The sequence below is a fragment of the Piliocolobus tephrosceles genome, chromosome 14 (assembly GCF_002776525.5).
Source record: "Piliocolobus tephrosceles isolate RC106 chromosome 14, ASM277652v3, whole genome shotgun sequence".
Taxonomy (NCBI): Eukaryota; Metazoa; Chordata; class Mammalia; order Primates; family Cercopithecidae; genus Piliocolobus; species Piliocolobus tephrosceles.
In genome coordinates, this window is record NC_045447.1 from 108,851,022 (window position 1) to 108,876,645 (window position 25,624).

The 25,624-nt window shown below is 43.1% G+C and overlaps 1 protein-coding gene across 1 annotated transcript; it reads left to right on the plus strand.

Moving 5' to 3' along the window:
* Positions 1-15,106: 15,106 nt before the first annotated feature.
* On the plus strand, positions 15,107-25,234 carry LOC113220262 (protein FAM240B). The gene is made up of 2 exons (XM_026449141.1): positions 15,107-15,249; positions 25,141-25,234. Exons 1-2 carry the CDS (start codon positions 15,107-15,109, stop codon positions 25,232-25,234), a joined length of 237 nt encoding a protein of 78 aa, XP_026304926.1.
* Positions 25,235-25,624: the final 390 nt, after the last annotated feature.

The following is a 25,624-nucleotide window of genomic DNA, read 5'->3' on the forward strand; positions in this document are numbered from 1 at the left end:
AATAACAGGTGGGCCAGTAGATTTTTTTCCATCTCTGATATTTTTCCATCTTTTCCTAAATGTCAATGATGCAGAAATTTCATGTTAAAGAATGTGGGGAAAGCCAGAAATTGGTGTCAATCTCCCAGAGCAGGGCTCTTTTGAGATTAACCAAAATAAAGGTATGTCTCATGTTGGTTGATGGATAATTTAGTCCCAAGGAAATGTTCATTGTAGGTGCTGGATCATGGAAGCTTCTCAGAAAGCTGACAGTAGGGGAATTAATCATTAATTTGGGGTTTTTACTTGACTAACCTGAGACTTGGGAAATTCAACTGTAGAATTCCCTTTCGTCTGAGTTGATACAGTTGACTCTTCCCTAGCCTATCATCAGATAGACTCAAGTGCATGAGCCTCACACAAAGTCAAGCTTCAATTATATTTCATTACATTGATATTTAATTTAAATTTTATTATAAAAGTGAGTTCCAGCACTCTTTAAGTATAAGTTAATTAGAAAAGTAAATTTAAGAACTGCCACTGGAATTGTGACTTTTCCAAATTGGTGACGTTTTACTGAAAATAGAACTAATCTTCTCAATAGATGTACACTGTAGAAAAAACTACTTTTGCTGGGGTTAGGGATGCAGAAAAACAGAATTGTTTGTTTATCAAAGAACAGTCTCCTTTTGCTAAAGCCTATCTAATTATTGATATTTGCCCTTCACATGTGTGCAAAGCAACTAGATATCCTCATTTGAAGGTGAAAAAACTGAAACACAAAGCCCCTGTAATTTTGAAGATACAGATTATTCCCTTGAACTAGAGGCTGATGATTTTTTCCTATTACAGCCAGATGGACCTCAGTGAACCTGTAGATGTAACACCTCAACTCACAGATGAGGAGACTTACGTATCTTTTCCAAACTCTTAAAAAAAATTTTTTTTCAAAAAAAGTGAATGAAATTCATAAAATAAAAAGCATCAAACATGTATTTCAGAAATAACTGTATGTTAGTATTAATATGGTAACTCTAAGCCAAATAGCATTCAAAGCAAATAGGAGAAACAGAAATTTTAATTGACCATTTAAAATGTCTATCTACAGTTAGGACTTTGAACTTTTTTTTTTTTTTTTTTTTTACTTATCTCAAACTATGTATCTGTCCTGTTAGCATAAGAATGCAATGAAACTGATTAAAGCTTATGTTTATTTATGTAAGTGATAATTATTTCTTTTTAGTTTTGATGCAAAATTGAACTGAGAAATGTATTGGTTACTTCTCTATGGGCCTTGCCATGACTCATCCATTCATAAACACAGCACGTATTTTTTGAGTTAGAAAAGTCAATTGCTTTCCAGGGTCTGTCTTAAGGTGGTCCATTCAGATATGTTCTCCTGAGTCCAAGACCTGAAACTGCGCTTGTCTTTTCACTAAGAGATGAATACATTCACAGCCCATACTTTTGAGATTCTGCCAAGTCCACAAACATTCCAACACTCCTGTGACAGCAGAGGGCAATATGGAATTATGTTGTGAACATTTCAAGGTACATGGGCTTTGACCTGCAATTATACTTCTAGGAGTTTATGCTACAGATATACTTACAGATGTGAACAAAACATGATTTACTCTGGAATTTTTTGTAATAGACCCAAGCAGGAATTAATTTAAATGTCCATCCATACTAGAATGGTTAATTATGGCATATCCATAAACAGATTACTACACAGTCATGAAAAACAATGTATGCTGGTAAGGAAATATTTTCTTCGTCGAAAAAGGCAAAATGCGAAACAGTGTACATTGTATGGCCCTGCTTGCAAAAACGACAATATTTTGTACACATACATATGCACACATATGCTTCCAATAAGATGGAAATATAAATATGACATCGGTAACAGTGGGTGTCCTTGGGAAGCGTTGCTGACAGCAGTAAAGGAAGACAGGAAACACTTTTTTGTTTCATATCCTTCAGTGCTTTTTGAAATATTTTACCATGTGCCCAAAACGACAGTCACATTTTTAAAAACAGTCTTAAAGGATCATCTTTGCTAACAGTGTAAAACTTTGTAACTCTTGGCCGGGCGCCGTGGCTCACGCCTGTAATCCCAGCACTTTGGGAGGCCGAGGCAGGTGGATCACGAGGTCAGGAGATGGAGACCATCCTGGCTAAAACGGTGAAACCCCGTCTCTACTAAAAATATAAAAAAATTAGGCGGCGCCTGTAGTCCCAGCTACTCGGGAGGCTGAGACAGGAGAATGGCGGGAACCCGGGAGGCGGAGCTTGCAGTGAGCTGAGATCCGGCCACTGCACTCCAGCCCGGGCGACAGAGCGAGACTCCGTCTCAAAAAACAACAACAACAACAACAACAACAACTACTTTTCAGGATGAGACCACTACACTCAGAGTCTCGCTTAATGAGCTGAAGGACCTCCCAGTTCCCTTCTAGTCACAATTAGGTGACTGGACATCACATTGAACAGCCTGGTTGTGACCAATAAACCTGCAGTGTTTAGCAGTAACCGGGGAGGGGCGGTGCTTTCTCTCGTTGCTTTCACTTCGTTTTGTGTTCAACTAAGTCCGCCCAGCGTGTTTCTCCAGGATCTAAGGCATAGTTAGCTACGTGGTCCATGGGGGACTCAGAAGTTTTCTCTGTTAATCCATGTGGGGCTCAAAAACTAGTGACCCAAAGGCCAAGTCCAGCCAACAGCCGTATATTCTGATGCTCTGCACAGTGCTTTGAAATGTCTGTAAATTATCATCAACATTTAAAAATAAAGAAATGACGTAATGTTTTTAAAATCAGATTTCCAGCTTCTTTTGGAAAACTTGAATATCAGGCAACACTGGGACCATGCCCCACGGGCAACAGTGGGTAGGAGTTGAGTGGCAGCGTCTGTTTGGAACAAGCCATGCATTCGAGAATTTGCCACAGAGACTTCTAAACACACCAGGGCTCCACAGGCTTCCGAGTTTGTGGCCTCTGACCTATCGGTAATCCGCATAAGGATATAAATTAGGCAGTCCAGGATTTCATTAAGCACTTATTGTGTCAGGCAAAACATTGTTCACAGCAGCCTTTTCCACTGAAAACTGGTTAATTGGGAAAGTACGTACTGTTCCATTTTACAGATGAGAAAGCAGAGACTTAGTTCAAGTAACTTGCCCCATAAAGTGTGTGTGTGCAGGGGTCTCCTAACTCCTAGTCCTGGACTCATGACACAGGGCTAAACAGCAGGAGGCTGCTGGCTCCAGGACGGACTATCTCTGTGTGCACTGAAAATGTTCCTCAGGCAAACAAGGCTCCTTAATTCCTGTCTGCTCATGGTGTCAGGAAGATGCATGTGCTTTTTACTTTGTATTTCAAAATAATTCTAGATTTAGAGAAAGTTACAAAGATAGTACAGAGTGTTCCCATATACCTGTCACCTAACTTTCTCTAATATTAACATCTTACAGAGCCATGGTACCTTTATCAAAACAATAAAATTAACATTGGTACAATAAAATTTACTGCAGAATTTATCGGATTCTCTCAGTTTTCCACTACTTATTGTCTGTTTTTCCTGTTCCAGGATCCAATCCAGGATACCATGTTGCATTTATTGGTGTATATATATATCAATCATATCTCCTTATTCTCCTCCAACCTGTGACCGTTTCTCAGCCTTTCTTTATCTTTCATGACCTTGACACTTCTAAATGAGCAGTGTTCAGGTATTTGGTAAAATATTCCAGAATTTGAGCTAGTCTTCAGTTTTCTCATGAATAGACAGCATTCTGGTGTTAGAAGTGCACCACAGAGTCTGCGTGTCACGTGTCACAGCATGTCAAGGGACACATGATATCCACAATACTTAGTAGCGCTGAGAGCCTTAACCACACTTATTTAAGGGGGTATTTGTTTCTCCACTGTAAAGTGACTACTTTCCCCTCAGTCACCAAGTCATCCCAGACTCAAGGCGAGGGGGACTTAACTCCACCTTCTAGAGAGAGAGGGAGTATCAAACAATTTGTGATGGTATTTTAAAACCACTACAGTAATTATTAAATTTTTAGAGACATATCTTTGATGTCATGCAAGCATTCTGTTCCTCCTTAAAATGTCATCCACTTATTTTACCACTGATCAATGGATTCTGCCTGCAATAATTATTACTGCGGTATTCTCATGGTGATTTTCTCTTTTCCTCTTTTTTTTTTTTGAGACGGAGTCTTGCTCAGTTGCCCAGGCTGGAGTGCCGTGGTACAATCTCCGCTCACTACAGGTTCTCCTTCCCAGGTTCATGCCATTCTCCTGCCTCAGCCTCCTGACTAGCTGGGACTACGGGCGCGGCCACCACACCTGGCTAGTTTTTTGTATTTTTAGTAGAGACGGGGTTTCACCGTGTTAGCCAGGATGGTCTCGATCTCCTGACCTCATGATCCACCCGTCTCAGCCTCCCAAAGTTCTGGGATTACAGGCATGAGCCACTGCGCCTGGCCACTTTTCCTCATTCTTTCTACACTTACTCACTGGAATTCTTCTGAAAGTAATCGTTGTTTTTCCCTCTGTTTATTTCAATAATTTATATCAATTTGAATTCATTCTTTGGGTTGTAACTAACATCATGTTGTTTATTTTGTTGTGCAAATTGTTCTCTCTTTGGATACTGAGAATTCTCAACTTGACTAATTCTGCAGTGCCCTTCACCTGTATTTTTTTAAGCCTTTGTTACTTTATGACACTACAAAATGTGTTCAGGGTTTATTTACAGAGGTTGGGGCTCTGCATAAGAAGTTGTGAGAGGGAGGGGGATAAATAGAAGAGAAACAAAGAAAATAGCAATTTTTCTCTTGAAAGGAGATAAAAGTAATGTTTACTTTTTTTTCTTTTTCTTTTTTTTTTTTTTTTTTTTTTTGAGACGGAGTCTCCCTGTGTCGCCCAGGCTGGAGTGCAGTGGCGCAATCTCGGCTCACTGCAAGCTCCGCCTCCTGGGTTCACACCATTCTCCTGCCTCAGCCTCCCGAGTACCTGGGACTGTAGGCACCTACCACCACGCCCAGCTAATTTTTCTGTATTTTTAGTAGAGACGGGGTTTCACCGTGTTAGCCAGGATGGTCTCCATCTCCTGACCTCACAATCCACCTGCCTCGGCCTCCCAAAGTGCTGGGATTACAGGCGTGAGCCACCGCGCCCGGCCAGTAATGTTTACTTTTTAACATTCATTTGGCAGTAATTTCAAAATTACAGAAAGAGTAATTCGAAGAATTCCTGTATAACATTAGCCAGTGCACCTATCATCACCATTTACCCTGCTTATCATTTGCCTTGTCCATCTACATATCTTTTCTAAATCACTTGAGATAAGTTGACACATCATAGTCCTTCCCCTCTAAAAGCTTCAGTGGTACTTCCCAAGAACACAGTCATCTTCTTACACAATTGCAGCACACCCACCAACTTTGGGAACTCCAACACTGATGCAATCCTATAATTGTCCATGTTCCAGTTTTGTCCGTTGATTCAATACTGACCTTTACAGCATTTTGAAATCTAGTTCTTGAATGGATGGTGAAATCTAGTTCTTGAACTAGACTGAAGTTTATGAGCCTACTCATCCTGATCCCTGGAGTGGTACCTCTCACCCCTCTCCTGGGTGAGGTTCCTATTTGATTTAGTCAGCAAGTCTCCTGACCCCACCCACAGCCTGGCAGGATTGAGCAGGCAGATTGGACCTGGATGGATCCAAGCGAGGCCCTTGCAGAGCATCTTAGAATAATTATAGTCTATGATGACAGATGCTTTCTAGTCCTTATTTTTTTAGGGCACACGAACTTTCCCCTAAATGAAGGAGGGAAGTGGCTCAATCTGTGGGAGGTGATGACAGGACTTTTGACATCAGACATTGTGGATTCAGAGCCCAGTATCAGCACTAACTGGTTCTGTGACTTAGACAAGAATTTAAACCTTCTACCCCGGCTTCTTGTCTGGTTACAGGAAAACAATAAGATTTACTTCCCAGAGCTCTTGATATCATTAAGTAAGATAATTTTTAAGATCACATTAGCAATTGCCAAATATGATTCATTGTCCACTGTCACCCGTGTGATGTCAGTACCCCATGAATAGTCATTCTGGGTGCTGTGAAATCAGCAGTTCTGGACTCCTAGCTCTCCCGTCATTAGCTCTGGAGCTTGGGGAAAGTCAACCTCTCAGACTCACTTTCTTCCTCACAAATACAGGAATAGTAAAACCTAGCACAATATGCTGAGGATTGAATGAGATGGCATTTGGTACTGTCCACAATGCAGGTTGCTAATAGAAATATAGATGATGATGATGATCCATATTTATTATGGAGCAGATATTATGTTAAGTACTTTTCATGCTCCATTGTCTCATTTAATTCTCAGAACAATGCATTTTTCATGTGATAAAAGAAAGCTTCATAAAGGTCAATAAAGGTCATATGGACTAAAAGTCCCAGAGACTTCTCTCCTAATTGTGGTGTCCCTCTTTCATGACTTGGTGTCACCCCAATCAATTCGGGTAAGCTCCAAGGGAATAACAGGGCTGTTAATGTGGACACATCCAGTATCAACTTTTTTTCCCATGTAAGTCTTTTTTTAGTTAAAACACCTAGCCACCCAAGAACTCACTCATATTGCCCAGACGATGTTGTATTTCCCCTGAGCCTCCTCCCAAGACTCAAATATACTGCCGACAAAATCTGAGGTGGCTTTGAAGGATATTAATTATAAGGAGATTGTGCAGAGGGACTCAAGATTGAAATTCAAGTAGCCTGACGGAATTTTGGAGCGGAAGGTAAAAAGAAAATGTCCGTAATCGCAGCACTTTGGGAGGCCAAGGCAGGCAGATGACGAGGTCAGGTGTTCGAGGCCAGCCTGACCGACATGCTGAAACCCCGTCTCTACTAAAAACAAACAAAAAAATTAGCCGGGCATGGTGGTGCGTGCCTGTAATCCCAGCTACTCAGGAGGCTGAGGCAGGAAAATTGCTTGAACCTTGGAGGCGGAGGTTACAGTAAACAGAGATGGAGCCACTGCACTCCAGCCTGGGCGACAGAGGGAGATGCTGTCTCAAAAAAAAAGAAAGAAAAAGAAAATGTTCTTTTGAAAAGATGCTGAACTAAGAAACTAAGGAGAGCACTCCCACATTGCACTCCAGCTTCCACCTGAGAAAGTGAAAGAGGAACGGGAGGAAGCCCAGTGGGGCCTGAAGGTGGGGTGGGAGAAGAAACCCGTCCGAATGCCTACGGGCCACAGTCAGGTGGAGCCATCTAAGCTCCCAGACCTGGAAACTTTGGACCTAAAGGTATTTTCACCGTGGGTGAGAAAGACCACCTGCGTGGAAATGGAGTGACAGTGAGTCCCCCGCATCTGTGGAGGCAGAATCTCCAGGTGAGGGAGCTAAACCAACAAACACGTTTGGTGCTGGTGTCAGAAGGAGTCTAGTTTTTGTTTGCTTATCTTTACCATGACCCATATGAAACTGGCCACCGTGAACACTCAACAGAACGTGAGGAGAGGAAAAGGGAGGTGTGTCTTGATGTGATGTGCGGGGAATCATCTTGGAAGAAAGTTAATCGAGTTCTGCTTTGAGAAAGCAGTGATGACTCGTGCATTGCTCTCAGCAGATTTAACTGGATGCCTGCTTTCTCGGTACCCAGCTGTTGTCATGAGCCGCCATCTCTCTATCCCGTGGCTGGGTGGTTTGCTGGTGAGGACACGGGCTTTGGAGTCCGGTGTGGTTTAAATCCCAGCTCCATCACCATCAACAAGGTGCCCTCGGGCAGTGGCTTGCCTCTTTGTACTTCCTCTGTAGAATGAGGATAAGAAGAGAGTTGTTGTGAGAATTGAAGGTGAGATGTAGAGCGCTTTGACGAATAAAAGGTATTCAGTAAGCACTCAATAAAGAGCATAAAAATAAACCAGAGACCACAGACCTGCAGCCCACCAGCCAGTAGGCAAAGGTACCGTGGCCGGTTTTGTCTGACCACTTAGCGGGGGCAGACCTGCTCCATTTCTGAACTCGCTTCCATGCCCTGTCATTGCAGGGCTGAGTTTCATTTGCCAAAACCAATGCATTTCCCCCTACTGTCTATATTTTAAAAAGGAGAACTATTGCCCTCTACCCATGAGTTTATAAAACCTGGGGAAACGAAAAGATAAATGCAGTAAACCTGAATTTTAGAGGTTGGAGTCAGAAGCAGATAATATTCCTAAGTGTTTATTATAAAAATAACCAGAATAACTCAAGTATGTGGCCCTCTGGACTCGATAGTTATTTAAATTTATTTAAATTTGCTGCTCCTGCTTTCTGAGCCCCTGGGGAATGGAAGACAACACAGTGATCTGGCTTCTAAGAAAAATAAATGATCTTATATTCTGAGAGAATCTCAGGTTTAGAGGGAATTTAAAAGACATCAAGGCCAGGCACAGTGGCTCACAACCTGTAATCCCAGCACTCTGGGAGGCTGAGGCAGGCGGATCATGAGGTGAAGAGATTGAGACGAACCTCTGGTCCACGTGGAGAAACCCTGTCTCTACTAAAAACACAAAAATTACTTGGGCGTGGTGGCGGCACCTGCAATCCCAGCTACTCAGGAGGCTGAGGCAGGAGAATTGCTTGAACCCGGGAGGCGGAGGTTGCAGTGAGCCAAGATCGAGCCGCTGCACTCCAGCCTGGTGACAGAGCAAGACCCCATCTCAACAACAACAACAACAAAAAGACATCAAGAGCATATACACAATCCTCTGAAATGTCTCTTCTTTTCCATCTGCATACACATGGGATGAAAGTAGCAAGTGGAAACTTAGAAGGCACATGAGTGTGCACCTCTGAAATTGAGTTTATAAACAAAAGTCAATTGCACAAGAACAGAATGGAGACACCTGAATTTGAAAAGCTGCTCGTGTAAAAAAAAAAGGAGCTAAATCTTATAGATCTTTAACAGTGGCTCAGGAGGGCTCAGGTACCTAATGGGTTTATGTGTCTTCACATTGCTTAGTATTTCTTATTTCTGTGACAATAAAAACCCTACCGATCCATCCCACAGGAGATCACAGCGGCTTTCCCTTCTTCCTGACCACACCGAGAGAACAACTTGAGAAAGCAGTGCCTTTCCACTCTCATTGGAGCCCCAACAGGAGCAGCACCCTGGCATATGGCATATGCATATGGCATAGAGCTAATGATTTTCTCTGCCTGGGCCAGGTGCAGAGGCAGAGAGAGCAACTGTCAGCGCCTGGGTTTTCCATCAACACCCCCAGGGAAACGTAGACGTCTTTTATTTCCTGTTTCCTGCCTTATTTTGATGTTTTCCTAAAAATGCTTTTCTAAAATTGCTATCCATTCTGTTCAAAGAGGGTAATATCAGTTACAGTGAGCCCAGTAAATGGGAGCAATAAATATAAAACAAGGTTTTTTCTTAAACTGGAAAGAAGAAGATGGCTCATCTCAAACAAAACGCACTTTCTTTTACAGAAGATCTTGCACGTTGTCGTAATTCTAACTGCTGAAGTTCAGGTTCACCAGCAGTTTTCAGCAAAACAAGCAGTGAGGCTGTGAAATAACGTGGAGGGGTTGAGTCCAAGAGTCAGCACAGTGGCAGCTGTCAATTTCAGTAAGACAGTCACTCCTTAAACATGTTCAGCATCACTCAGTAAATGTGATTATAGGGCCTGACCACAGAGAGCCCACAAATACAACATACTAAGTGATGTAAGGGTGAAACTCATCACCAAGAGCTTTACTAAAGGCTTTTCTGGACGTGGTCCGGCACTGGGCCTGGAACAAGATGGGAAGCCTCTTATCCCCATGATCTAAGGCTTTCTAATTCTTACAGCCCAGCAACAGAGATAAATAAGCCTTCAGTATGGGCTGAGTCAATAAGAAGCAAAGCATTTGATATCAGGTATAAACTAAAGACAAGGAGACAGTATTTAGGTGGTGGGTTCAAATTCAGTTAGCACTTTTGATGCTGGCCAAGGATAAGGAGATGCATTGTGAGTTCCCTGAACAAGCATGTGGGGAGGGGCATTTGGGGAATGAATGGTGGGCTGTGTTGGGACACTTTCCTGTATGTTACTACACTTCATCTCCACTACATGGCTAAGGAAAGGGGCTCAGAGCAAGTGAAGGGCTTGCTTGCCCAAAGTCACAACAGTGACAAGTCCTCCACTGAGCTTTCTCTCCACCCTGGTTGTCAGGATGCAGCCTCTTGGCCTGACAAGGGAGGTAGGGATGCTGCTGTGTTTCACAGGCAGGACAGCTGTGTCTACATGACCCCTAGTGGGTGGGCTGCGACTTGGTGAAGAACTCCAACCCCAGTTCCTGCTGGAATGACAGCAGTATTAAGCCTGGCCAGCCAGAGTGGTATCTGCATGCTTGGGTGCAGAAGTAGGATAGGGGGCTGCCCGGTGAGACAGCACAGGAAAGGGGAAGGCATAGTGAAAGCAAAATAGTTTTGCTATTTTGCTAAGAAAACACTGGCCATGTTTTCTTCGGCCAGTGTGGTGTTGGACCTTTTTGGAATGCATGTCTTGAAGCAGAGCACGTGCCCTTCAAGACCCAGTGCAACTGCTCCCAGTAGCTTCACTCCTTTGGGATGCTTATGGATCCCTAAAGGTGTCTGAGTTCATGTCCCCTCCTAAGTCCTTCCAAAGCTCATTCCCACTACTCTGAAGCTACTCTATGAAAACAGAGACCCTAGTGTTTGGACGAAAGGAGGCGAGATGGCGCAGTTCCGGCTTCTTCACCGTCAGCTTTCCCGTGCCCGGGAAAGACACAGGTCGACTGCGCAGGCGCAACCCGACCTCCGACGGAGAAAAACCGGAACACGCCTAGCCACGCCCACTGCCCGGCCTGACCCGCCTATGTCCCACCCACTGCCCTCCCACTTCCGTGCCCAGGACATAAAAGCCACTCCCAGCGGGTGTGCTGTGTGCACTTCCTCAGCCCTCACTCCTGTCCGGGCTGTAGGAACTCCCCCCGAGAGCTCCACCGGGTGACTCCCCAGGCCTCCCCTGCCGGAGACCGACGGACCTCACCTTCTTTCCTGAAGCTGGGGGACCAAAAATAAATGTGCAGTTTTGCTCCTAGCCTTGCCTACTCGCTGGTCATTTAATACTCGCCCTGGTTTCCTAGAAAGCAAATCAGTTTCTCAGAAAGCAAATCACCTAGAAGTGTTTTTTTTAGTCAAAAAGGAATGAGAAGCAGACCTCGCATGCATCAGATTCTTCATAGCCTGATTTCCTTTGGGTTCACCCTGATTTTTTTTTTTTTTTTTTTTTTTTTTGAGACCGAGTTTTGCCCTGTCCCCCAGGCTGTAGTGCAGTGGCATTATCTCGGCTCACTGCAACCTCCACCTCTCAGGTTCAAGCAATTCTCCTGCCTCAGCCTCCTGAGTAACTGGGATTATAGGCATGTGCCACCACACCCGGCTAATTTTTTTTTTTTTTTTTTTTTTTTTAGTAGAGACGCGGTTTCATTGTGTTAGCCAGGATGGTCACGATCTCCTGACCTCGTGGTCTGCCTGCCTTGGCCTCTCAAAGTGCTGGGATTACAGGTGTGAGCCACCACATCCGGCCCAGGTTCACCGTGATTTAATGTACTCCTTGGGTGTGTGGACACCACCCTGCTTCCAGCTATTTTCTGTAACTCAGCTCATGACGGTGCACCTACAGTATCTGCTAGAGTAAATCCTCCTTCTGCATCCAAACCACACCTTCCTCCCAAACAGAGAGGAAGCAAAATGCCATGCAGATGTGAGCAGGCTGTGTTCCTACACCGGCCTCTCTTGTCTTCATAATGAAGCTCTTTAGAACAAAATGTTCATTATCAATTTTGAGAAAAGAAGAACAGTTCAGTCAGTACCTGTTTGACCAAGCTATCCTTTTTCTAAATACCAGGTACCTAATATGAACTTGTAATCTTTAGGGGTATTTTGTAATTTAGAAAATCTGTGAAAATATTATGCACATAAAAGTCATTACCTTTTGCATACTTACATTGCAAACTCTGCATTTAACACTTTCCTTGCAGTTAAAAGCAAGCACTGTCTTCTTATCTTGAACTTGTACATCAGGAAAATGAGATGCCTTAGATATCCCTGGAGCCTAAACAAAATCCACAGGAAGCCTAATTGCTAGAGGAGGGCATGCATTCCACACACTAGTTCTATGAATTAAAATGTAAAATCAGATGTATTTTGTTAGTGACTTCTCTTTCAATGTGCTGTGGCTAGAAATTTATTAGAATTCTGTGCACTGAATGATTAGCCTGGGAAAGAAAAGAAGTGAGAAATATGCCGTTAAAGACAGCAGTGTGTGCTTGGGCCAGGCTGGAGGACGGCCCCAGGGTTTGGAGAGAAATTCCAGAGGCTCCGTGGCACAGCTCCAGCCTGGCAGACTGCAGAAGGTGATTGGATGTGAGCGTTTCCCTTCCCCAAAAAGTAGAAAAGCAATCCACGCTCAGACCCTCCACGTCTGAGATACTCCAAAGGGGCCGGCTCTTCATACAAAAAAAGATTAATTTGGAAGGGGGTCATTTCATTTAACTTGAATAACACCCATTAAATGCTTCAATGCATTAAAAAGAAAATAAGACTGAGCTTCTGTTCAAGAAGCTCTACCCCTGTAAGTCACAAACACCTCAGCATCCATGAGTCACAGGAAAGGGTAAGGTCACTGAGCACCTCAAGTGGGAGAGGGCACTTAAGTCAAACTTCCTCTTTCCAAGGAGTGTCCTGGAGCAGAGGGAAGAGTGCAGGCTCCACGTCCTGACAGCCATATCGCTCTCAAGCTGTGGAACCTCCACACGGTCTATCAATGCCTCTGAAAATCAGCTCCTTTATGTGCAAAATGAGATGTGAATTAGCTCGATTTAGCTATTCCACAAGGTGTACACATTTCAAAACGTCATGTGGTACACAATTATATACAGCTTTTGTCAATTTAAAAATATATTTAAAAATTATTTTTAAGTGTTTAATACAAAATATAAATGTTTTAAATAAAAAAGCAATGGCCCTCACGTAGCTGTGTGTGACCAGTGAGAACCACCCCAGAGCAGCTGGCACTGAGGAGAATGTTCTCTCCTCTTCTCTCCCGCATCCCCTTCCATCGTCCCCACCCTGACCTGCCTCGCTGCCACCACCCACCCACATGCTCAGCAGTTTTTTCCAGGGCAGCTCTGACTACAGGAATAAGCAGGTGATTGGAAGTTGGGTCCAGGAGGAAGAACACTGGAAGCGGATTCTTAAAATCTTTGTCCAATACCCAAAGCTGTTTTCAGTTTCAAGCTGCTTCTTACCTCAGGACACTTACACATGCTGTTCCCTTCATGCAGGACGCTCTTGCTGCCCCTCTGATAAGGGCATCATATTCTACTATTATACACATAAGAATAATATAAATTAAATAAAGTTATTCTATACCATAAATATAAAATAATAAATGTTATTTTTTCTCTGAAGCTTTTTCTTTTTCTTTTTCTTTTTTTCTTTTTTTTTTTTTTTTTTTTTTTTGAGATAGAGTCTCGATCTGTCTCCCGGGCTGGAGTGCAGTGGCACAATCTCAGCTCACTGCAAGCTCCGCCTCCCCAGGTTCACACCATTCTCCTGCCTCAGCCTCCTGAGTAGCTGGGACTACAGGCGCCCGCCACCATGCCAGGCTAATTTTCTGTATTTTTGTAGAGACAGGGTTTCACTGTGTTCGCCAGGATGGTCTCGATCTCCTGACCTTGTGATCCACCCGTCTCGGCCTCCCAAAGTGCTGGGTTTACAGGCATGAGCCACCGCACCTGGCCTCTTCTCTGAAGTGTTTTCTAAACTCCTCTGTTGCCCCCAATTCTTTGGATGCCCCGAGAAAACCCAGCTTGCATGGGATCATAGGGACTTTGTAGCTGGGGAGTGAGGGACCAGGTCCCTTTCCAGTCTCCAGCCAGGGCTGAAGCGCTTCCCTGAGCAGGAGCTGCCAGCAGGCAGGGAGGAATCTGTTGTGCAAGCATTTGTGTCCACCTGCCTGATGGTGCTACTAAGATCTGGAAAGTGGGCCACGTTCAGGTGAAAAGCAAATGTTTTTGGGTTCCGTATGTGTCTCTTCATAGGATGTATATACATGTGCTGAACGAGCTTGCCCCAGACGTACCCATTTCCAAACACAGTGGGCGCTTCTTGTGAGCAGAGAGGATCTGTGGAGCAAAGAGCACTGGCTTTGAAGAGGGACAGACCTAGGCTCAAATGCCAGCTCTGCCATTTGCAGTGATGGCCACAAGCAGGTTCTCTCTCTAGTTTCCTCATCTGAACAGTGAGTGGAGACAGAGCTGTAGTGAGCGTCGGATGGGGCAGTGTGTAAAGTGTGCCCGGCACACGCTGGGTGCTCGATAGACGGCAGAGGAGCTTGCTATTCTGCGAGGAAGGCTGGAAAAAGCACGCTGCTTTCTGGGTGTTGGCCATTTGTCATGCATGAGGCTTAGCACTTTTGTTGACGATGCTCATCTTACACATGCACACAACTGGGAAGTAACTGTTGAAGGATAGTTTTTTAAGAAAGCTAAAATAATGAATCACATTCAAATATAAAATTAACATGTATCAAATATTTTACTTAACTTATAAATAAGGAAAAAACAAGTAAGATATTACAACTGAGTCCAAAGAAAATTTTAAAAACACATCAATGAAAACATCGATTGATATTCGTAGGTATAGCAATTGCATTCCACTCCACAAAATTTATTTGGATTTCTCTGTTATGAATCATTTTCATTACTATAATTTTCCTATAATTTACAAAATTGTCAAATAGCTCAAAGACAGTGAAAAGGGCAAGCTTTAAAATCAGATAATTTGGAAGAGTTACCAGATACCGTTTTTGGTTTTGTCTAATTCAAAATTTTTCATGATGTTTTCTAGCATAACTATTATTATTCCTATTTGCAGTTGAGGAAACAGACTCAAAATACAAGTGTGTGTGATGCATCTACAGTCACCAAACAAAAAAAAAGTATAAATGGCAGTGTCTACATGCAAGCTCATCTTTCTATCACTCCAAAGCTAAAGTGGCTTTATTTAAAGAACTGGGATTTGCTTTCCTTGTATGTTTCAGGGGATGAACAATCAATACGTCCGTCGAGAAGTCTTCTGCTGTGAAACTTGTCATGAGCTCAAAAGCTTCTGGGAAAAAGAAATTAGTAAACAGACTTTTTACCGAGAACTGGAGGAAGATCGTCAGGAAAGAAGCGCCCTGAAAAAGTATGTGAATTGTTTGTCTATTATTACTTTTAAAGTGGATTTCCCAGAGATACGCCAGATATGAAGATGGAGGTAGGGAATTCTCTTTGGTACCCACTGCTGTAGGAATGTACATATGCTGGACGTGAAAACATGAACACTGTGCAGTGACAAGAGGAAATGCAAACTCTCATGAGGAAATGGGAGCAAAGCTTGGAAGGAAGAAGTTCAGTGTACTCACAGGTCCCAGAGAGGGGGTCACACTTGCATGTCCCACAGGGCCAGAGGGGAAGCTCCCTGGTTTTGGTCAGGTGGGAGAAGAGCCAGTGGGAACCTCTAGGCCAGAGTCTTTATTGAGATTTCTATGAAAGAGGAAGGCAGTGCAGAGTGGATAATTCAGGGTTGGTTAGTTTGAGTCATTCCGGCAGGATTTGGGATACAGGAGTGGTTTCCAGTTGCCTGGTACCTGGCCCCGGGATAATCAAGGGCAAGGGAAATAGTGGCCCAATGTATGAGAGTTAGACAAGGAGATGGCTAGGGCTACAGACTTGAGATTGGTTGGTCTGGAGATTGGCCAAGCCTTTTGCTATCTCTAAAATAGGCCTTGTCCTAGCAGGGGCAGTCTCTCCCTAGCCAGCAAACTTTGTAAGATGTCAAAACATCATAAAACACAGAAAATAGAAAACATCACCAATACATCCACTCATTCAGTCTTGCAAGTATACCAGGGTTTTTCCACCTCAGCACTATTGACATTCAGGGCCAGATAATTCTTTGTTGTGGAGGGTTGTTCTGTGCTAAGATGTTTATCAGCATCCTTGGCCTCAAAACATTAGCTGTCTGTAAGATCTCCACACACGTTGTGAGAACCAAGGCCATCTGGAGGGCAAAGTCATCCCTGATTGAGAATCAATGGCTTACAGATATGGGCAAGACTTTTTTTAATATAAAAAATGAAGTTATGTTATTTATGTCTTGATAAACTAAAACAATCTGTTTGCCACCCTTTCCCTGTTACAATCTTTAGCACATGTGGTTACACTAAATTTCAGTGTTAGGTGGACGATATACGTATATGTGTGAAAAACTAGTTTAATAAAAATCCCTCATCTGGGGTAATATGTATCAAGATTCTTGGGAGAAGGGTAATGTGGTCTTTCCCTCGCTGGCAAATGAACTTGTTGTTCTAGTCCAATGAGCCTGGTGAGAGATGAAGGCTTGCTTATGTGGGAAGATGTGTCATGTGTGTCGACCTCAATCTGAATGCCAGGGCCAGCACCTACCCTCACACATCAAATGCCTTGGAGCAGAAGGATTAGCTCCATTCTTCTGGGCCTGTCCAGGTTCTCAGTCCCTAAAATGGGAGAGGCTAGCCAGGTTGTCTGTCTGCTAGGATGTCCACTCGCAGGTGAAATGGTAGTCCGTATTCTCCACAAAAGAGCACCGTGATTCCATGTTTCTGTGTCTGCCTAGTGCATGCTGAGCTGAAAACATGAGTAATTCACATGTCTAAAACACAGTTAATTTCTAAAACAAAATCCTTTCTTAAGCCCCAGAGAGGAGCCTCCTTCCGTACCCAGCGAGGAGCTCTGCCAACATTCCAGCCACACTCCTGGTGGCCTAATGGGCAAAACTAGGCCTTCCTACATGCTAGAAGAGTCTCATGTTAGAGCATCCAATCCTCTAGATTCTCAGGGAAGTGAAGAGAGTCCGTTGTGTGGTCCCCACCATCTTCCGTCTCCCAGTCCCGGTCCACTAGCCCACTGGAAGCCAGATCCCGTCTTGAGCCCTGTGCTGTATCTTCCCTTCCAGAAAGCAAAACTTGCAATTTGATCTTATTTTTGTCAAGATAGTAAAACTTTTATATATATATAAATATATATTACATACTATATATGTAAATATATAAATATATATTACATACTATATATGTAAATATATAAATATATATTACATACTATACTATATAAAATATAATATATATACTATACTATATATATTACATACTATATATGTAAATATATAAATATATATTACATACTATACTATATATATATAGTATGTAAAGGAAAACGATTAGAAGAAAATACACTGAGATACTGAAAGTGGTTATTTTTGACTAATAGGATGACAGATCGTCTCTGTGTGTGTGTGTGTGTGTTCTCCTATTTTTTCCAAAGTTTCCATAATGATCCTGTGCCATTTTTTAAGTAAAAAATAAGTTATGAAAATGGCAATAAATTGCAAATTGTCCATAGAACAAAATGCATTAATTCTCCAGGCTCCCACGTTCCCTAGAAATGATCCCCTTTTCTAAAGTTTGGAGCCGTTTTCTCCACCTGCTATGACTGGAAGAATCAATCTTCGTGCTCATCATGAAACTTTTCATCAGTCTCCCCCAGCTAAGTGTTTGAAGACATGACTGCAGCAGCCACAGGACTCAGAACCAGGTACCACCAGGCGCTGGGGAAGCCAGGCGGCTCCCTGTGGTCTCCCTTTCAGCCCTGAGGCCACCCACCGGAGCCATCACGCTTATCAATTGTGAATTAAAAATCTCAAAAGCCTTTTTAATTTGGTAAACAATGAATTAAAACCTCGTGGTTTTACTGTTATTTTTGCTGAAAAAAAAGCAAAGAAAACACGTACACATCCCACATGAACCAGGTTTCACAAAAGATCTAGAATTTTTAAATCAGAACCAAAATGTCAGAACATTTGCTTAAATCCCCGCTGATCTGAGCAAACAGTTTGAAACACTGTCTTAACAAAATAATAATCTCCCAGCATATACTTGCAGACCAAGGAATATCATGGACCCCTGAGTCCCTATTCCACCCCTGTGGGCTCTGCCTCCCCCAACTCCACTATACGCAAATGCCCACACTCCAGTGTGCACATACATATACACACACACACACATAAACGTAACACCCACATCTTTTTTATTCTACCCTCCATTTATAAAAGGCAAATCCAATCCACTGTGCAATCAAGAAATATCCTAAGTGTCTGAGTGAGCAGTAGAGACAAAACCTCCAAATTTTCCACCAAACCCCTTTGCTGACAGGAGAACAAATCCAATAATGCCTTATGCTCCTCTCCCTCTGCTGGGCTAACCTGGCAAGATGCTGTGCCAGAGCTGGGTGAAGTGTGTTAAGCACACACCTGTGGGTTCAGTGACTCAGAGAAGGAAGCCCGGGATGGAGAGGATCCATTTTTCCTAGGAACTGATGTGCTGTATCTGGCAGAGGTCCCGGGGTGAAATCACAAGACAAAGTGGGTAGCCCCAGAACTGGGAACTTCTTTACTTTCTCTGAGTCTGGATAGAGAAAAGCAACAGAACATGGATGGGTTAGTCCCCCAAAGAAGTTGGAAAGTGTTTGCAAACAACTGATCGAGGCCATTCGAGACGAGTCGAGTGCCGCGTAGGCATGATGTCTGACCGTACCTCCTGGTTTGCCTGGGGCAGTTTGGATGGACACCTATCAGTTTGGTATAATCATTGACTGCAGTCTCTTTTATTTTCAAAAGTATCTCAGTTTAGATAATAAGTCTTATGGACACCTAAGTGCCCAGCCGGTAGCTATCACTAAGAAGCTGGACAGTGCTTATATGAACAACTAATGTTTTCAGGCAACAAGTGTGGTCTTCAAAATACTGCTTCATAATTTAGCAGATCTCAACAGTGTCAAGTAGACTTTAAATCTGGGAGTGCCTCAAGCCTCACCTCAAGACCACTCACCTCCTTCTTGCTCTGAAAATTGCTTCTCAATTTTATCAATTAGGATGTTTTCAGCTTCGGGCAATAAGATATTGGACTCAGAATCTACTAGCCAGATGAAATCGCTATTTCAAACTGTATATAAGACTTAGAAATATAAATATGTATACTTTGTTAGTCTACAAAGAATAAGCAGCGAGAAATTTTTTAGTTAGATTTCTCATTCAAACTGAAAGGATAGAAAATGCAGCTGGTAAACTGAGTTGGTCAAATGAGTATGCCAAAGCTTGTCAGCCTGTGTGGACGGACTGAGCTCTGCCCCTTGACCAGAGACGCAGCCAGTGAGCTGCAGGCCACAAGGCAACCAGACTCAGGCCTGCCTCTCCCTACTATGAAAAAACAATTGTCAAGGCATGCTTCCTGCCCATGAGAGTGGAGTAAGTGCAGCAAAATCGTCATCTGACTTTTCATACTAAAGTAAAAGCACAGAGATCAAGATTGGAGTACTGAGATCTGAAATGGGAGATCAAGAATTCAGTCAACTGTAAATTCCTTGAGGACAGCGAGTCTTCAATTGCTCTTCTTTACATAGCCTGGTAGCCACAGAAGTGTCCCCTCAGAGGACCTTCAGGATCATTTGCTTTGGGAGCATAGTTGACTGACAGTGCTGGCTGCTCCCTTTCTGGATCCGCCATCATGTGTGAGACAAAGCCATACTTCCCCCAGGCCGCTCCCAGCCAATTACTGAAGGTGGCAGGGGTGCTAGTTCCAGGCAATTCCTGCATGGCATGGCTCCTCTGGGGGCAGCGTTTGCTCAGGGACGCCCCACCAGCCCAGCCCAAGCTTCCTCAGAACTGTGCTGTAGGGTGGGTTCTTCCTACTCAATCGTTACTTCCCCCACTCTCTGTTCACAGATGTCAGACCAGCGCTGAAGTCTAAAGGCTCTTCTTGACTGCTTCAGTTTCCTCCCTTGTTTGTTTTTCGCAGGCGTTTCCTACAAATCTGCTTCTTGGAGGACCCAAACTGACCCATATCTTTAGTGCCTAGCATATGATAGGAAAAATATAATTACAGATCCAGTTGTCCTCACCCACTCCAGGAATAACATTATGATTATGACTTAAGAATCTCACAAATATCATCCTGCCCTCTAGGTAAGCCCCAGACTTAACAAGGACAATCTGTGCTCCTAGGAATTAACAACTCCTCCACAAATTAGAAGAATCTAGAACAAGAAATAGTAAACATTACCTCGTCTCCATTTGAAAAGTGAGGCCAATATTTCTAGGCTGAAGGTAAAAATGTTCTCCCTGGGCTTTAATGCCAGTCGTATGGCTCTTCTGATGTATCTGAATCTGTAAGCCAAGGTTTAAGCATTATCTTCTTCCTGTGGACCTTCCCTACTTCAAAAGGCAAGCACCATATGTAAATTTTTATTCACCGGTTTACTGAGAACCCAAAATAAACAGAAGCAACACAGCAATGAAAGATATTGACCAAAAAGTAGCGGCAAAGTGTCTACATATTCATAAAACAAGATTTAAAGCACATTTGGGTAGATGGAGACCTGGATTCTTTACCACTTAGCAAGAGTGTATAACTGTTGTAAAAAGTGGATAAATACATTATGAACCCCAGATTCCTAATTTTTTTTCCTAGAATGAATGCATCACGCCAAATGTGTTAATTCAGGTCCTCTAAGAAGCAGAGGGCAAGAGGAGATCAGATGTGTACGAGATTTATTGGAGGAAGCACCTGTGAATGAAAAATTGGAAGGAAACTGGTGTGCTGATGAATGTTTAAAACTGGCTCTCGGCCGGGCGCGGTGGCTCAAGCCTGTAATCCCAGCACTTTGGGAGGCCGAGACGGGCGGATCACGAGGTCAGGAGATCGAGACCATCCTGGCTAACACGGTGAAACCCTGTCTCTACTAAAAAATACAAAAACCTAGCCGGGCGAGGTGGCGGGCGCCTGTAGTCCCAGCTACTTGGGAGGCTGAGGCAGGAGAATGGCGGGAACCCGGGAGGGGGATCTTGCAGTGAGCTGAGATCCGGCCACTGCACTCCAGCCTGGGCGACAGAGCAAGACTCCGCCTCAAAAAAAAAAAAACAAAAAACAAAAAAAAACTGGCTCTCTGGAGGAAAAACGTATGTGTGTATATACATACATATGTTTATAAATCTGACTGATATGAAAGCTGCATACCACACAATTTATAAACAATAAGAAAATGCACAATGCACTTTATTATAAATCCCATATAGTCACCTTATTCTCAGAGAATAATAATGAAATGTGATTTTATTCATTTTTGCCAGCATCTTGTATCTGGGCCAACTGATGGTTGCAATTCAACCATAATTTGAAAAAAATCATACAACAAATAAATGTTTGATTACCATCCAATTCAGAAAAAAAGTCATGTCATTGAAGATAATAGTTTTCTAGTACTGAAAGAATATTTCCTAATTCTTTTTTGCTGTTTATAATGTATTAGCTACAGACACGACACACTTCTACATTTAATCCATGTTAAGATTTTGTCCATCATTTTCTTAAGTCTAGACCAAAGGTCAGCAAACATTTTCTGAAAAGAACCAGACAGTAAATATTTTTGACATTTTAGGTCATATGATCTGCGTTGCAGCTCTTCAACTGTGCCATTGTTGTGTGAAAGCAGCTATAGCCATATGTAAATAAAATATATAAATAGGTGGGCAGGGCCGTATTTCAATAAAACCTTATTGGCTGGGCACGGTGTCTCACACCTGTAATCCCAGCACTTTGGGAAGCTGAGGCGGGCAGATCACAAGGTCAGGAGATCGAGACCATCTTGGCTAACACGGTGAAACCCCGTCTCTACTTTAAAAAAAAAAAAAAAAAAAAAATTAGCTGGGCATGGTGGCGGGCCCGTGGGAGGCTGAGGCAGGAGAATGGCGTGAACCCGTGAGGCGGAGCTTGCAGTGAGCGGAGATGCACCAGTGCATTCCAGCCTGGGTGACAGAGCAAGACTCCGTCTCAAAATAAATAAATAAATAAATATAAATAAATAAAAAATAAAACCTTATTTACAAAATGGGTGTCTGATCAGATTTGGCCTTAGGGCCAAACCTTAGTTCAGACAATGAACAAAATGATACATCAAGTCATGCATGATTTATAGTGTTTGCCGACTTCCATAGTGTAAATATTCCCACCACAGTCTATTCAGGCTACCAATGAGATGTCAGTGAAGACAAGTTCAGAAGAGGTGTTTGCCAGTAACACCTCATCATGTAGTACTTTCACCATACAGGTGAAATAGACCTAAGTAACCTGAAGAGCATGGATTGTAAAATGCAGTAAAATCATCAGGAAGTAATGAATTTTGCATAGTCAGTGTCCTTGTTTTAACATAATTTAATTATAAGTTTATATCATTTACTTTTAATAATGTCTTATTTAATAATTAGCTTATAAAATTCCTAAAAAGTTAATAATTGGTTGTCATGAACTGTTATGAGCCAGCTTCAGCACACCATGAAGCCAGAGAAATGAAGGAAAGTCATCAGACTGTGATGTGGGTCTGACCTTCATGAAGGAGAAAAAGAAGGAATTAGGATTGGGAAGACAGCAGGGCAGCCCTAATAAGTTTTGACCAGAATAATGGGGAGTCAGTGAGCCAAAGCCACCTGTTAAAGAAGTTCTGCAGTTTGCTGGGACAGGCCTGCATTAATACCACGGCCATGCCGAGTCACTGTCTGAGAGCAACCTACAAGAAGTTTGGCCTTGGCATTGATCTGAGGCAAATACAAAAGGAAAGAAGCTGCAGCCACCAGTCAGCTTTGCTCCTCACATCTGAGTGGTGCATTTTCATGGCCACCACACCCAGTAAAAGTTACAGTCCCTTTTGTTAATCAATGAACCCACATTAGGTTAAGAAGTGCATCAAGTTCAATGAAACACTCAGGCAGCAGCCCTTATTAGTGAGCTAGATCCTAGGTGACGAAAGTCATGTATTTGAAGGCAGATTTAGTTACAGAAGCTTTCAGAGACGTGTAACAAAAAAAAGCTTGTGAACCTGAGTATTCTCCAGGTTGCAGAGGTGGATTACAAATTAAAATATAGGATAAATACTTAATAACCATGATGCAGAAATATAATTATGAAAATTACTAATCTGTAGATATCAAAGTAGAAGGTCAGATAAGCTCAATAAATCATCAATTTCTTTTCTTTTTTTTTTTTTTTTTTTTTGAGACAGAGTCTCCCTCTGTCGCCCAGTCTGGAGTGCAGTGGCGCGACCCGGCTCACTGCAACCTCCGCCTCCCAAGTTCAAGCAGTTCTCCTGCCTCAGCCTCCTGAGTAGCTGGGACTACAGGCGCCCGCCACCACACCCGGCTAATTTATTTTTTTGTATTTTTAGTAGAGATGGGGTTTCACCGGGTTAGCCAGGATGGTCTCGATCTCCTGACCTCGTGATCCGCCCGTCTCGGCCTCGCAAAGTGAATGTCTTGACGGCACTGCCCCATGTGCCTCATTCTCTGACAGTATTTCAACTTTCAGGCCCCGCTTGCTCATGTGTTTATGCAACAGGCACCAACCAGCAACAGGCCCTTGTGCCAGATTCTTTCCATTCTTTCCTGAGCCCATAATTAAGCAGAGTTGTAAGTAAGAAGTTTTCCTAAAGCCAATCTGGTAATAGGTGCCTAGAGCCTTCAAAATATTTATACCTTCTAAGTGGTAATATTTCACCTCTGGGAGCCACTCCGAGGAAAACAGACTGGGATGTGGAAAGACTGTTAAGTATTATACTCCTTGTAGGGCTATTTATAAGAATAAAAGATGAAAGTGAATTCAATTTTTTAAATTCTTTTCTGTATATTCTGATTTTCCTGTAATACGCACACATTATCTAACCCCCAGGACCTCCAAGCATGACTCCAGAATCTTCTTCCCATTCTTTCCCAGGCCCATAATCGAGCAGAGTTTAATACCATCCCCTTGGAAGTTAGGATTTAGATATATGAATCTGAGGGGAAACACACACGTTCAGACCATAGCAGTTTCCAAGCCTATTGTTTGGATATAGATACATAATGTTCTGGCACCATTTGTTAAAAAGCCTATCCATCCTCCATTGAGTTAGCCTTAACCCCTTGTCAAAAATCAACTGGCCGTATTACTGTGTATTTATTTCTGGACTTTCTATTCTATTCTGTGCTAATAATCTATTTGTTTATTCACTGCCTTGATGATGGTAACTGTATGTTAAGCTTCAAATCAGGTAGTGTGAGTCCTTCAACAGCGTTCTTCAAACTTATTAAGGCTAATCTACTTTTGCTTTCCGGTATAGAAGTTGGAATCATCTTGTTGAGAGCCACAGAAAATTCTTGCTGGGATTTTGATTGACATTACATGAAATCCACCTATCAATCTGGGAAGGATGACATTTGGGATGAAGCCATCTATCCATAGACATTGCCCTTGTGACTATTCATTTTTTTCTTTATTCATTTGTAAAAAGCATTGTTTTTTGGGGGGGGCGGTTGTTTGTTTGTTTTTGAGACACAGCCTCGCTCTGTCGCCCAGCCTGGAGTGCAGTGGCACAATCTCGGCTCATGCAAGCACCACCTCCCGGGTTCATGCCATTCTTCCGCCTCAGCCTCCCGAGTAGCTGGGACTACAGGTGCCCGCCACCACGCCCGGCTAATTTTATTTTTGTATTTTTAGTTGAGACAGGGTTTCATCGTGTTAGCCAAGGTGGTCTCCATCTCCTGACCTCCTGATCCGTCCCCCTCGGCCTCCCAAAGTGGTGGGATTACAGGCGTGAGCCACGGTGCCTGGCAGCACTGGGTTTCTTAAATTATTGTTTTATTTTAAGTTCCAGGATACATGTGCAGACTGTATAGGTATACATGTGCCATGGTGGTTTGCTGCACCTATCAACCCGTCATCTAGGTTTTAAGCCCCGCATGCATTAGGTATTTGTCCTAATGCTCTCCTTCCCCTTAACACAGGAACAGAAAATCAAACACCCCATGTTCTCACTCATAAGTGGGAGTTGAACAATGAGAACACATGGACACAGGGAGGGGAACACGCAATGGGTTTCTTTTAAAAATATCTTTGAGAAGAAAAAGCCACGGTTCAGTGGACCAGCATAGCTGGAGATAAATGCACTGAGTATGTGCACGGTTTCCCCTCCGCAGACTCAGAGAAGAATGGAGGCAGAGGCTGGAGAGGAGGCTGAGGATGCTGGACAACCCTGAAGAGAAGGACAAGCCTGCGAACACCGCGGACTGAGCGCTGCCTGCCTCGCCGACTTCAAAGATAGCAAGCGACCACGGGCACTTTTCTAGGGGAAAAAACTAACACCCAAGTGATGCTGACTTACTAAACAGGACGCTCTCTATTTGTGCTTCCATTTGCTAGGGGATTTACATGTGAAACCTCCCGCAGTGCTAATGGGACTTATTATCCTGCTCAATCCCCTCCGCACAGAGGACAGGCTGACCGCAAGTGGGATAGGACGCTCGAGCTATTTAACAAAAAAGCTCTTGGAATTAGCACCCCCCAGGTCTCGCAGACCCATGCAGCCTAGTGTATTTCCACATTTCCTTCTCATTTTGGAATGTTTCAAGTCTTGAGACATTTGGAGTGTTTTCTCTGAGCTTACTGAGGGCAATAACCTTG

Bases quoted from the DNA above. Each gene is read 5' to 3' on its own strand.
- LOC113220262 (XM_026449141.1), top strand. From the start codon at position 15,107: ATGAACAATCAATACGTCCGTCGAGAAGTCTTCTGCTGTGAAACTTGT. The intron at 15,250-25,140 runs GTATGTGAATTG...TCCCCTCCGCAG, and splicing joins GAAAGAAGCGCCCTGAAAAA to ACTCAGAGAAGAATGGAGGC.